The 13351-nt window shown below is 33.6% G+C and overlaps 2 protein-coding genes across 2 annotated transcripts; both read left to right on the top strand.

The window, feature by feature from the left end:
- Window positions 1-1895: 1895 nt before the first annotated feature.
- LOC120184044 (probable inactive receptor kinase At4g23740) lies at window positions 1896-4381 on the top strand. Its single transcript, XM_039188616.1, has 3 exons — window positions 1896-2026; window positions 2227-3526; window positions 3616-4381. The coding sequence occupies exons 2-3, from the start codon at window positions 2308-2310 to the stop codon at window positions 4287-4289; spliced, it is 1893 nt and encodes a 630-aa protein (XP_039044547.1). The 5' UTR covers window positions 1896-2026; window positions 2227-2307; the 3' UTR covers window positions 4290-4381.
- A 1167-nt stretch (window positions 4382-5548) lies between these two features.
- On the top strand, window positions 5549-6063 carry LOC120184183 (beta-glucosidase 12-like). The gene is made up of 3 exons (XM_039188710.1): window positions 5549-5748; window positions 5826-5881; window positions 5941-6063. The coding sequence occupies exons 1-3, from the start codon at window positions 5577-5579 to the stop codon at window positions 6046-6048; spliced, it is 336 nt and encodes a 111-aa protein (XP_039044641.1). The 5' UTR covers window positions 5549-5576; the 3' UTR covers window positions 6049-6063.
- Window positions 6064-13351: the final 7288 nt, after the last annotated feature.

Raw genomic sequence — 13351 nt, forward strand, 5'->3', positions numbered from 1 at the left:
CTTTTAATTGTGGTCTTCACCTCTGCAAGCGGCCACATTGCTTTGGCAGACCTTGATCTCTTTGATGATTATCCATATCAGTACGAATTCGACTAGATTCGAGATGACCCTTCAACTTCCTTCATAATTGTGGATTGAACAACCATTCTTTAGAGACAATAGGTAGCCAATATACATCGTTCGGAAGACACTTAAACTCACAAATGTATATGTTGCACATAGTATGCAAGTTATAACAATCATCGACTATAAATCTTCTATTCAGATTACCAGTGTATGTGGCATAAATCTCACCCTCACATGGTCGAACAAGTACTTAGAAAATATAATTAGATTATAGTCTAATGATTTTATTTAATGTTTATGATTTCATAAGGATAGTTTTATTTTCGTCCTTATGTTAATGTATAAAGTTTATATTTTTTTTTTTCATTCTTAATGTGTATTTCTAATGGTCTAATCTAATGTTTACAGATTGTTTCTTTTTTCAACATAATCTAAAACATAAAAAAATTATACGTAATTCGTCGTCTTAAGATGACGAATTCTAAAAAAATATTAAAATAATCGGTTCTTTTAATTTTTCAATATAATTAATATATAGTCAAATCCATCATAAAATATTATTATTGTTATAAACATCATGGTTTTATGTCCGATGGAAGAGCATCTGCATTGATGTGTAATTAATAAGTTGACACGTGTGGTGGTGCTGTCGTATCAGCCATGTCACCGTCGGCAATTTATTAGGGGATTTTGCCCGCTCTTAAATGGTTCCCGCTTTGTCCGTTTTAATAATAATTAATTATTAAATAGCTTACACCGCCGAATACAAAGTCAACGTCTAAAATCCTAGAGCGTGCCTTTCTCAAATAATATTATTATTTATATTGTTAGGTCACCGGTGCCTGCATGTGAGTTTTCCATATTATATTGGACAGAAGTTCAAATGACAATTTTTCGTAAAATATATCAGTTATATATTCTTAGGGTAATTTACTGATAAATTCTCGTTGGTTCGTGCATGAACTATAATCTCATAACGTAATTATTAATATGTTCAAATGATTTTTTATAATTTTTTTGAATAATCTAAGTTAAATATAAGATAATATATGTTCGAAGATAAATTCTCAATCTTTCAACATTGAACGCTCACACTCGTGATATATATGATGCTCGAACCCGGGTCCTAAGAATAACAATAATTCTTTTATCACAAGACCACTTGATTCGTACAAATAATTTATTAGAATTAAATTTATTATTTGACATTCATATATATATTATCAATCTATAAATAGTTATTATGATATCAAATAATTTCATTTTCTAATACATAATTCGCAAGCAAATGAGGTCATGTACCATGCTTATATGTTTGAATCGCTTGCCACAAATGAAATCATTAATTTTTGCAAAAAATTCCTTAACAATGACATAATCTTATCACCTCCCCTCCAATTAATTCTCCCTGACTTTTTGTTTTTTTAATTCTTTTTTTATAACCAAAACTTACGTTGATCATTCATAAAAAAAACAGCTCCAGCTTAATAAAGCAATCATCGTTTCATCAATGGCAGAAGAAAACACTTGCACGGATCCTTAACAGTTTCTTTCTTCTTAAGCTATTAGATGAATACAAATATAAAAGTAATTAATGAGTTTCGTGTGTTTATCTTCTGAGCTTTTTTTAATCAGATTTTCTTACTCTGTTCTTTGTCTTCACATGGTGTTTTCCAGGTCTTCCGGTACTGTTATTATTGTTTCTTCTTCTTCTTCTTCTTCTTCTTTTTTTGCATGTGATGATGCTCTCTCAAGCGAGCACAGCTCATAAATGATAAATCTTTCTCTCAAATGGTTATCATCTAATGGTTATTATTTGTTTGTCTGTTTTCTGTATTCATCTTTAATTCCTTTTCCAATTTTCCAGGGATTAATTGCCCGTGCAATTTCTTAAGCTTTAGTCATTTCTGAAGCTTTCCCGAGTTTTCATTTGATCTGGGCTCTGAGTTCTTCTCTCCAAGTAACTCTGTTCTTCTTAGCGTTTTTAATATTCTTTGGAGTTTGCAGATTAACTGTTTGGTTGTTGAGAAAATGTAGAGAAAAGTGTAGAAACCGATAGGAAAAGTCGACAAATAGATAGACCTGAAGCTGGTGCTTTTCTGTTCTTTAGTGATTGTGTTTCTGACTTTCTGATATCTCTGTTCATTCAAATTCATGTAGATGTGGCCAAAATTTTCCTCAAAAGATTCTCTCTTTTACTGAGATTTGAATTGTTTGGGTTGCTGGAAAATTAGAAAGAAAATGAACCCATTGTTGATATTCATCCTGGGGGCAGTTTTCTCGTCTATACTTGCAGACCCTGTTGGAGATAAACAAGCATTGCTAGATTTCATTGAACATATTCATCATCATTCAAGCTCTCTCAGATGGAGCAAGGAAGCCTCTGTTTGCAGCACCTGGATTGGAGTTTCATGCAACAGTGATAATTCCAGAGTTATTGGTCTGCATTTGCCTCGAATGGAATTCCAAGGCCCTATTCCACCCAATACTTTGAGTAGATTATCAGCTCTTGAGTTCTTGAGCCTTAGATCCAATGCCATTTCTGGTTCATTCCCCTTAGATTTTGTCCAACTCAAGAACTTGACCACCCTTTATCTTCAGTTCAATGAGTTTTCTGGTCCATTGCCTGATTTATCAGCTTGGGGTAATCTAACAATCGTTGATCTTTCGAGCAACGGCTTCAATGGAAGCATTCCTCCTTCGGTGTCGAAACCGTATCACTTAATGGCTTTGAATCTTTCTAATAACTTGCTTTCAGGTGATATTCCTGATATCAATATCTCTAGCTTACAACAGCTTGATTTATCCAACAATAATCTTACTGGTATCATCCCCAAGTCTCTTCAAAGATTCCCAAACTGGGTTTTCTCTGGTAATAGTAATCTTTCTTCATCAGCCATCGTCCTTCCTCCTCTCCCGGGCCAAGGACCGAGTTCTCAACCATCCAAGAAAGCTAATAGACTCGGTGAACCTGCACTCTTGGGGATAATAATAGGATCTTGTGTCCTGTTGTGTGTTTTAATTGCCCTTTTTATCATGTGTTGTCACTCGAAGAGACGAAACCGGCCACAAGAACTCCCGGAAAACACGCGAAAGAAAGAGGTCTCTTTGAAGAAAACGACTTCTGAGAGTCGTGACAAGAACAACAGGCTTGTGTTCTTCGAGGGGTGTAATCTGGCATTCGATCTCGAGGACTTGTTGATTGCTTCGGCTGAGGTGCTTGGGAAAGGTACATTTGGGGTGACATATAAAGCGGCCTTGGAGGATTCAACAACCGTTGCGGTGAAGAGGTTGAAAGAGGTAGCCTCGGCGAAACGGGAGTTCGAGCAACAAATGGGAGTAATTGGCAATATAAGGCATGAGAATGTGTCTGCTCTTAGAGCATATTATTATTCAAAAGATGAGAAGCTTGTTGTTCATGATTACTGTGACCTGGGAAGTGTCTCTGATTTGTTACATGGTAATCTAACTCGTTATACTTGAATACTGGTCCGTTTTGTTCGATATAATCTTTTGTCTTTATCCTCAATCTATGGTAACGTGATGCAGGTAAAAGGGGAGAAGGCAGGACACCTCTGGACTGGGAAACTAGGCTTAAGATTGCAATTGGTGCTGCTAGAGGCATTGCTTATATCCACACACGAAGCAATGGCAAACTTGTTCATGGAAACATAAAAGCCTCCAACATTTTCCTCAACTCCGAACGATACGGTTGCATCTCGGATATCTGTTTAGCACAAGTGATGAGTCCAATGCCTCCGCCCATACTGTGTGCCGCGGGGTACCGTGCTCCCGAAGTAACAGACACAAGGAAAGCAACTCAAGCATCTGATGTATACAGCTTCGGGGTGTTTTTACTTGAGCTGTTAACCGGGAAATCACCAATACATGTCACCGGTGGCGAGGAGACTGTTCACTTGGTGAGGTGGGTGCATTCGGTGGTTCGAGAAGAGTGGACAGCCGAAGTTTTTGACTTGGAACTCTTACGGTATCCGAATATAGAGGAGGAAATGGTGGAGCTGCTACAAATTGCAATGAGTTGTGCGGTGAGAGTGCCGGAGCAGAGACCGAAAATGGCCAACGTAGCAAAAATGGTGGAGGAAATTCGGCGAGGTAACAGTGGGATGCAATCATCTTTTGAAACTACACCGGAAATCTCAGTTCCAACAACAACCCCTCATGTAGGAGCTGAAAAAGCCTCCTGTTCAACAGTTCCACTGTGAGTGATTCATTTAGAATAATGAATCACTATAGAATCTTTTAAAATTTCATATGAAATAGGGAGATGGAGAAGGGCCTTTGATTATTTAAGTCATTAATTAGTGTAGTTATCTGGGCTATTGTATCATTCAAAAAGCATGATTTTGCTCAGTGAATGACTTATTAGATTTATTTAGCTCTTGATTTGTAGTTTTCCTTTGTGTTTCTTGTAGAACACATAACCAACCACAATCTATGGACAAGAAAACCCAGAAACATGTTGAGAAATTGATTCCGTTGTTTTAAATTTCCACCTCTATGGCCCAGCAAGCAGGCCAGGCTACCACCATTTCATGGGTATATTGGGTAGTTTTCTTCTGTCCTTTTGCTTGTGGACTTTAGCCACTAGGCGTCTGGTTTTGCCGGCTATCTACAAAATATAAAGTGCCAGTCAATATGAACCATCTAGTGGTCTTTATAATCAACTGCGAAATTCTAATTTAATCCCAAGTTGTTCCATTTAATCTTTTCTTAAACCTGGATTCAAAGGACGGCCATTTTTGCTAGTTTATATAACAATGGGTGTGTATGTGTATATACATATATATGGATTGAGGGATAGGGAGCATAGTGGAAAGGGGCAAGACATTGCAAACAATAGGCCTTTTCTGTTGTGCATGGTGATGCCATTGGCTGGACCTTTGGGTGCAACCGCAAGTTATGCATGTAAGCCATTTAACTGCAACTGTTTTCCGGAAGGTTTTGACGTCGGCGCTGGATTGGCTGCTTACCAGGTGCCTATCTTCTCCCATTAGTTAATTAATGCTATTGTTTTCGATGTAATTTTTCCTGGAAAAAAATTCGTAAGGTGTTGTCTATCGAGAACCATTGTGCGAGTCCAAGTACATTTGAATCGAAGTATGGCACCAGTAGAGTCGGAAGACAAAATCCGAACATAAAGTAGCAGCTGATGTGTGATGCTCCCAACTCTGTGAACAATAATATGCGCATTTTTAAAAGATGCATTAATCATATGTATGTACATATTAAGATTTTCAATATAATATATATATATGTCAATCTGAAGTTAGCTTGGCATATTGTGACAGAAAGGATCCTTGATGGAAGTACTTGGGACGTAGCAGTTGATTTACCCTTTCATTACACACTTCAACCTTGCACCAAATAATTCATTCATGCATGTCGTATTTGTATTTTTTCACGTACCCGATTTTACGGAATCGGATCCGAACGTTTCTCGACAAAAACCGTGCAGGTTTTTGGATCCGTACGGCGAGTATCCGAAGAGCATGCAGGCATTGGTAGGGAGCAGATTGCCCAAATTTACGAAAGCAGAGTCCAAGATGTTGAAAGGGTCCATTGATTTCCTCGGTGCAAATTACTACACTTCAAATTATGAAGCAAATGCTCCCCCATCAAATACTTCCAGCTTGTTCAGTGATGCCAGGGCAAACATCACAAGTATGTTCATCAAACATCTTTGCATTTGAACCAATAAGAGCTAGCACTCTCATTAACGTACCATTTCGTTCATGCAGCCGAGAAGAACGGAGTCCCGATTGGCACACCCGTAATCTCGAAGCTTTCTCTTTTCTTTTCCTCTTTTTTGGATCTTCCGTTTTGACGAATGAAATGTCGGTGTCGATTTTGCAGACCGATGTGAGCTGGCTTTTCGTATATTCAAAGGGTTTGAGAGATCTTATGCTACACATGAAGAAGAAACACCACAATCCACCGATTTACATCACGGAGAACGGTTAGCCGGATCACCGGAGTCTTCGGTCCTCGAGTTTCAACATGGGAATTACCCTGAATTTCGTTTCTTTTGTCCCTGCAGGGGTGGTGAAGCAAAGAATGATTCATTGCCAATAAAAGAAGCCCTCAAAGATACCACAAGGATCAAATACCTTGACGGCCACTTAAAGTCCCCGTTGAAAGCAATCCAGTGAGTACTTAGGAAACAAATTAATAGTCTTTTTAGTCAACAAACTTTCAAATTTTACAAAATGGTCATTAAATTTTGGCAGGGAGGGTGTTGACATAAAGGGCTACTACGTGTGGGCGTTTCTGGATGACTTCGAGTGGACTTCTGGATATACTCTTGGATTATGGTTCACATACATTGATTACAAGAACAATTTGAGAAGATACCTTAAGCATTCAGCTCACTGGTTCAACAAGTTCCTCTTTGGTTAACTGCTACAATTTATAAAATTGTCATAAATTTGTAAGAGCTCGGATGCTTCATCCTTCCCCACTTTCACCAAGAAGATATATACTAGTGTGGTTAGAGATGGCTAAATTTACCTATCAAGTCCCTCTATTATAGGGACTAGCTCAAATTAACCCATATACTATTAGATGAATCAATTTAGTCGATCTGTTTTAGGAACTGGTTTAAACTTGATTTATTTGTAAACCACAACTGTACGTAAATAGTATACTTACAAATAATAATTAAATTGTGTATTAAATTTATAAAAACAGAAGCCTAGCCTGTTTATTGAGTAGAGTGGGCATTTTAATAAGATATATAATTATAATCATAAACTAAATACATAACAATGATATTTTCGTATAACCATTAATATAAGAATTAGTCATTTAAGATCACACGAAGACCACATAAGTAAAAGGTTAAAAGCCCAACAAAAAAAACTCGAACCGAAAGTAGATACGAACAAATTTGATCGCATCGATATATGAACCACAAAGGAGATCAAGCTACTAAAAGACCGTTAACAAATCGTTAATCAAAGTCAAGCGACTTGAGAAAACTATCCACGAACTTAAATCGTGTATTCAAATCCAATCCGAATATCCAAAGTATGAAAGATCAACACTATAATAAATATGTGTCATGTTGATCAATCATGGCTATGTCAAATCCAACCTTAAAGTGAAAAAAAATAAATAAACAAAAACATCAATCAAAAGACCAAAAACGTGTCGAAAGGTAAATAAAAACATATTATAAAGGCATGATTATTGAAAGTTAAAAAATCAAATATATAATATAGATAAATTAAAAAATAAGAAATATCAATGACGGCAATTAACATCAAAATTTTGAAAATAAAGAAAAATTAAACTAAAATATTATCATTTATCATTCAATCCATTAATATTAATTAATCAACACAAGTCTGGTCATGAACTTGACCAAAGATCTCAGTCCAAAATCTATCTCAACAAAAAACAACATTTAAATAATGAAGCTAAGTTTGCGTTTGGTCTGGCTTATGGGTCGTGAGCACGAGTGGAGGGCAGCATGGTCCCCAAAAATCAGCTTCAATTATTATATTATTTAATTAATAAAACCAAACCCTATCTTATAGTTTGAATGAACTCCACATTGTCTCCACTTAAGACAAAGTCACCAGCTTCCCCTAAGACACTCAACACTTCTACTGCTACTCCCAATAATTTGAACTATATTAATTAATTTCAAATAAAAAGATACACCCATCCTAAGTCAAAAACTCAAGACATAAGTTTTTTAACCTAAAAATATCGTTTCTTTGTTTAAGTTAATAATCACGTTTCAAACATAAATTTTTGACTGAAAATGAATTTGTTTGGAAATGCTTTTGCGTTTCAAATGGAATTTTGTGCCGAAAACATTTCCATAAGTATTTTCAAACGATCTCTTAGAGTCGGAAGTTGAAGACGATTTATTTTATAAGGTGATGAATCAATAATATGTTTTTTCTTTAATGAAAAAGAGAGAGTTGCATGTCGCCTTGAGGAGCATGTGCATGGGATTGACTAATCCCTCTATCCTAACTCAGTAGGGTAGGCAGAAGTATGCAATGGTGATTTTTATTATGTGTTATGTTAAGTATTATTCTAATTAGTATGTTGAGGTTGAAAACTATGTTTTGTTTTACATATTTGAATGGTGATATTTTATTTATTTTATTTTATATTTTGTTTTTATAATATTATAAATTTTGTTGTGTTTTATTAATATTTTTTTATTAATATGGAGTAAGTAAGGACAATATATGTTCATAGATAACTCTCTACCATTTGATGTTAAATGATTACACTCCTTATATTCTTGATGCTCACACCATTTGACATGTGATTTATTTTACTAGTTCATCAAAATACATGCAAATATATATATATATATATATATATATATATATATATATATATATATATATATATATATAAACCTTTTGACATATGTTCACACCCCTGGCGTTTATGGTGCTCGAACTCGTATCCTCAAATAATAACAACAATTCCTTTATCATATAAATCACTCGGTTCATGCTTATTTATAATGGTTAGATATTATTATTTGAGTTCTATTTAGTCCAATAAAAAATGTACGGCGTGATTCATTTAATAAATAAATTAAATAGAGAGAAAAAAAGGAGATATGTAATTTTTGAATATCTATGTAAATATATTTCTAAGGTTTTTAGATTTAGATAGTGACATTGTGAACTTGTTAGGCTTCTCTTGTAGTCTTTCTTGCAATTGTTGTCATTGGGATTTTTCTCTAAAGAATTTTTCTAGATATAGATATAGATATAGATATATTAATCTTGTTCGTTTACTCACTGATATTCGAAACAAACAATGAAAATATTAAATTTAAGGGTAAATTACATCGTTCCTCATTGAACTATATTTTCTCTCTTATTTTCTTCACCCAACTTTTAATTTTTATATTTTGCTCACTGAATTTTACAAATTAAATCATTTTGCTTACTTTGTCGTTAACTATTTAACAGCTTTATGACATGGAACAAGCATCAAAACGACGTCATTTTGAAAAACTTAAATATACATCAAAACAACGACGTTTTGAATTCTATATTTTGAAAGTTTGGTGAGTAAAATATGAGAGGGAGTAAATTTCAGTAAGGAATTGTGTAATTTAGCCTTTTTCCTTTTCTTCTTCATTTTCTCTCTGGACCACCAGCCATTTTTCAGTCCGGCCACCGTCCACAGTCGTTGGTGGTGGCCGTTCAGTCCCAAATTTCACAGGTCGGTTCATCTCGACCCCTGAATCCAAATCTAGTGATTGTTTCACCGGAAAGCGTCTCAAACCCCGTGAATCTCGAATGAAACATTTCAACTCCCTCACTTTCAATCTCAAATTCGTGGATCTTGAAGCAAGTTCCAATAAAATGGAAGTTGGATTCGAAATCACGATGTCGAGGCGGAGCGACCCATAAAATTTGGGACCGAAAGGTCTCCATCTACAGTGGTCGGCGGTGGCACCCTGCCACCTTCTGATTTTTTGTTATTTTATCAATTATTTTATATTAAAAAATAAAAAAAATGCCACATCATCAAAACGTTAGAGAGTTAACGGGGAAATGAGAAAATAATTCAATCTGTAAGTTCAGAGAAGAATTATGTAATTTACCCTTAATTTAATAGATCAAGTAGGTCTGTCAGAGATTGTATCCAAAAGTTTCATCTATAGGTTATAGCTGGCTCAAAGGTTTCTGCTCGAAAGAGTCGGATTCTTTAGAGGCTCCGTTGATCAGGACGACCTACTTAGAACTCTCGATCAACGGCGAACTTATATTTTTCGAAAGTCGTGATGTGGGATATAATAAATCTAATTTTATGAAAAATTATATATAATAATTCATCATAATTTCAAACTCGAATCATTTACCTTTGAACCAAAGTAGCATGTGCCCCAAGAATTTCATGTGACAGGCAATGGTAACATTAATTGTACCGGAACAAGACATTATCACCCACCTTCCCATATCATGACCTCCATTCAGTGAAATGTCCAAATTTCACTGCATTCACTGACAACGAAACCATTTTAAAAAATCATAACGCATATAGCTAATCAATTACAATGTTTCGAATTAGACACGTCTAAGCACAAACGGATGAAAAATAATCCAAATAATATAAGCGATATATTATAATATTTTAACGAAACGGCAACAGATAACTGTGAAAATAATATAGCTAAAATTTCAAAAATAGATATAAAATAATAATTAAACCATTCATTTAAAATTGGAGTTGGGAATTAGTTTATTTAATTTTAGGGTAAAGCACACAAACCGTCCCCTGACTATATGATACTGTTTTACTGAGTCTCTGACTATTAAAAGTTACAAAATAGTCCTCCGACTCTAGGAAGCTGCTTTGTGGAGTCCCTCGACGGCACCCAACTACTGATTATGTGCCAAACTTGTCACTTTCTGTTAAATTTTGACAGCAATCTGAGCTGTACGTTAACTTGTTAACTGAGATATGATAAAATCTGATCTCATAATCTTAAATGACTATCATGTCTCGGTCATGTTATCTTCCAACTTAGACGACCGCTAAATTTTTAAAGGAAAAGGATGAGTTTGGAGCATAATGAATAGTTGAGTGATTATTTTTATAACTTTTAATAGTCGAGGGATTCAACAAAGCAACTCCCTATAGTCGAGGGATTATTTTGTAACTTTTAATAGTCAAAGAACTCAATGAAGTATTATCCTATAGTCGGGGGACCAGTTGTGTACTTCACCCTTAATTTTAAACGGTGTTTAGTTTCTTTAGTTTTTGAATCAAGAGAGACCTAAAAAGTAATTATACCAAAAATGAGAGGTTAGGATCTAATTCACCTAGTTTTAAAATTAAGAGGGCCTTAAAAACAATTGAATGTGGAAAATTAAGAGACAAGACATAATTTATCTAGCTTCAAAACTATGACTACCTAAAAAAAACATTAAACCAAAGGTTTTTTGCAGGCAGGGGTTCTTAGCATAATTTTCTTTTGCCATCTTAAAAATTAAATATTCAATTTAATCCCTTTCATCCTCTTAATTTTTCATTTTTGTCCCTTCCAAAATATCCAACAGTGGCGTTTTCGTTTCTCAACAACCAATCAATGAGAGCCGCGTTTGTTAATTAATTTGTCTGATCCTCTCTTCCTTCACGAGGAAAGGCCATGCGAGAAAAGAACATGAAAGAAAACAAAACACAGTCGGCTTTTTTGTTCCATGTAACCGTGGGTCTTGGGATTTTTTTATTTTAATAATAAAAAAAGGGTAAAGTACACTAGAGATTATTAAATCATATTTAAATGAAAATTTTGATCATTAAATTTTAAAAAATATATATAAAATGATCATTAAATTTACTGAAATATAAAGGAGTCCGTGTAATGTTATAATAATTGTAAAAGTTTGATAAACTCAACGGCCATTATGTAATAGTTTGGTAGAATTGAATGAAAAATTTGTTAAAGTTCGATAAAAGTTAACAATCGTTTATAATTGTTTGATAAATTTAATGGTTATTTTATAACTTTTAAAAGTTTAGTGATTAAGATGACTATTTAAGTATAGATTAGTGACCTTTTATTTTCCTTTCCCTAATAATAGTATGGGTAAACTGTACTAATAGTCTCTGAACTTTTAGGAATTTTTCAGTTTAATCACCAAAATTGAAAATATTCATTGGAGTCTTTGCCAGTTTAAAACTTTTGTGACTAAAGTGAAAGTGTCCTAAACGTTCAGTGATCATTAGTGTAATGTATCCTGATAATAATAATAATAATAATAATAATAATAATAATAATTGCTTCATTTTGAAGGCTTGGACGACCGTCCCTTGACAATTTCTAGGGTCAATATTGAAAGCGTATTTCAATGGTAAAACATCCTTTCCTTCCTCGATTTAATTTTAAATCAAATACGAACCAAGCGAGCTCGGACGGTAAAAGAATTGTTATTTTTTCTTGAGGTTTCGTTCGAGCACCATAAATATCAAAGGTACGAGCGTTCAGTATCAAATGGTGAAAAATTATCTAAGAACAGATAATGCATTATACTTACTCCAGATTAATAAAAAATAATAATAATTTTAAGTCAAATGAATAAAATTAACGAAATTTATGTCGTTTAACATTTGGTAATTTCTGATTAATCTTTGTAACGTACTTCCTCAATCGTTGGAGGTTTTAATGGATTGAGAAATCGATGGTGACAAATTGATGGAATTTTGGGAACAAAGATCCGTTTCCAAGTACGTGCAAAAATTTTGGTATAATGATAGTTTAGGTCCTTTTTAGTTTAAATATTAGTCAAATTAAATATTTGTTCCTCCCAATTTTTAGTTTCAAATATTTAATGGACCCTTATTCTTTTTCTATGAAATAATTTGTCGCCCTCAACGTTTGATCTTAGCTACATCCATGATGCAAGCATTCAATAGCTGGTTTATGTTTTTGGTATTGTTTTGTCAATACAAAATGAATTTACCGAATTATTATAAATCTTTTAAATTTTTAAAATAATAATAAATTTTAACAAGTTTATTAATTATTTTGCAATGATTTGATACTTTTTATAATTATTTTGTATTTATTCAATAAAATTTAAAATTGTTTTATAATAATTTGATAAATTAAATAATCATATTTAACTTTAAAGTTTACGATGATTAAAAAATATTTTAATATAATTTATGTACATTATCTATTAATGTGTCCCCTTTCGTCTGTTTTTTTAACTAATTATATAATAAATATTAATCAAACAATTTCTCAAATTAAAAACTTTAAAAAAAAAGACAACTTAGGTTTTAACTCGACTCCATATAGAGTCGACTCATTCGGTGGGAACCGGCGGGAAGCTGCGAAAAGAATTCTGATATCGGCATTTATTGCGATGATATTCGATTTTTTTCCTTCAACACAGGAGTTTTTTTAGTTAAGCTTTCTTTTTATATAAGAATAAAATAGAATTTATTTTAATTTATATGTGTATTTAAAATATTTAGTAATTTTTTTAAAAAAAATAATTTTTTTTATTTTTAGTTAAAAATAGAGTGATGCAAATAAAAGAGCATGAAAAATATCGGGGGGGGGGGGGGAGGACAGCTTCTGCCTATACATTTCGTTACAGCACAGATTTTATAAAATGGCGGCGAATTCAAGGTTGCCCGCCACGTTCATTCTAGCTGTTAAAATGTCATATTTTTACCATAAAAAATTCACGACAATTTTATCTTATTTTATTTTATTTAACAGTAAATTACAAATTTGGTATCTAAAGTATTAGTTTTAGTT

The sequence above is a fragment of the Hibiscus syriacus genome, unplaced genomic scaffold (genome assembly GCF_006381635.1).
Source record: "Hibiscus syriacus cultivar Baekdansim isolate YM2019G1 unplaced genomic scaffold, ASM638163v2 tig00112857_pilon, whole genome shotgun sequence".
Classification (NCBI taxonomy): domain Eukaryota; kingdom Viridiplantae; phylum Streptophyta; class Magnoliopsida; order Malvales; family Malvaceae; genus Hibiscus; species Hibiscus syriacus.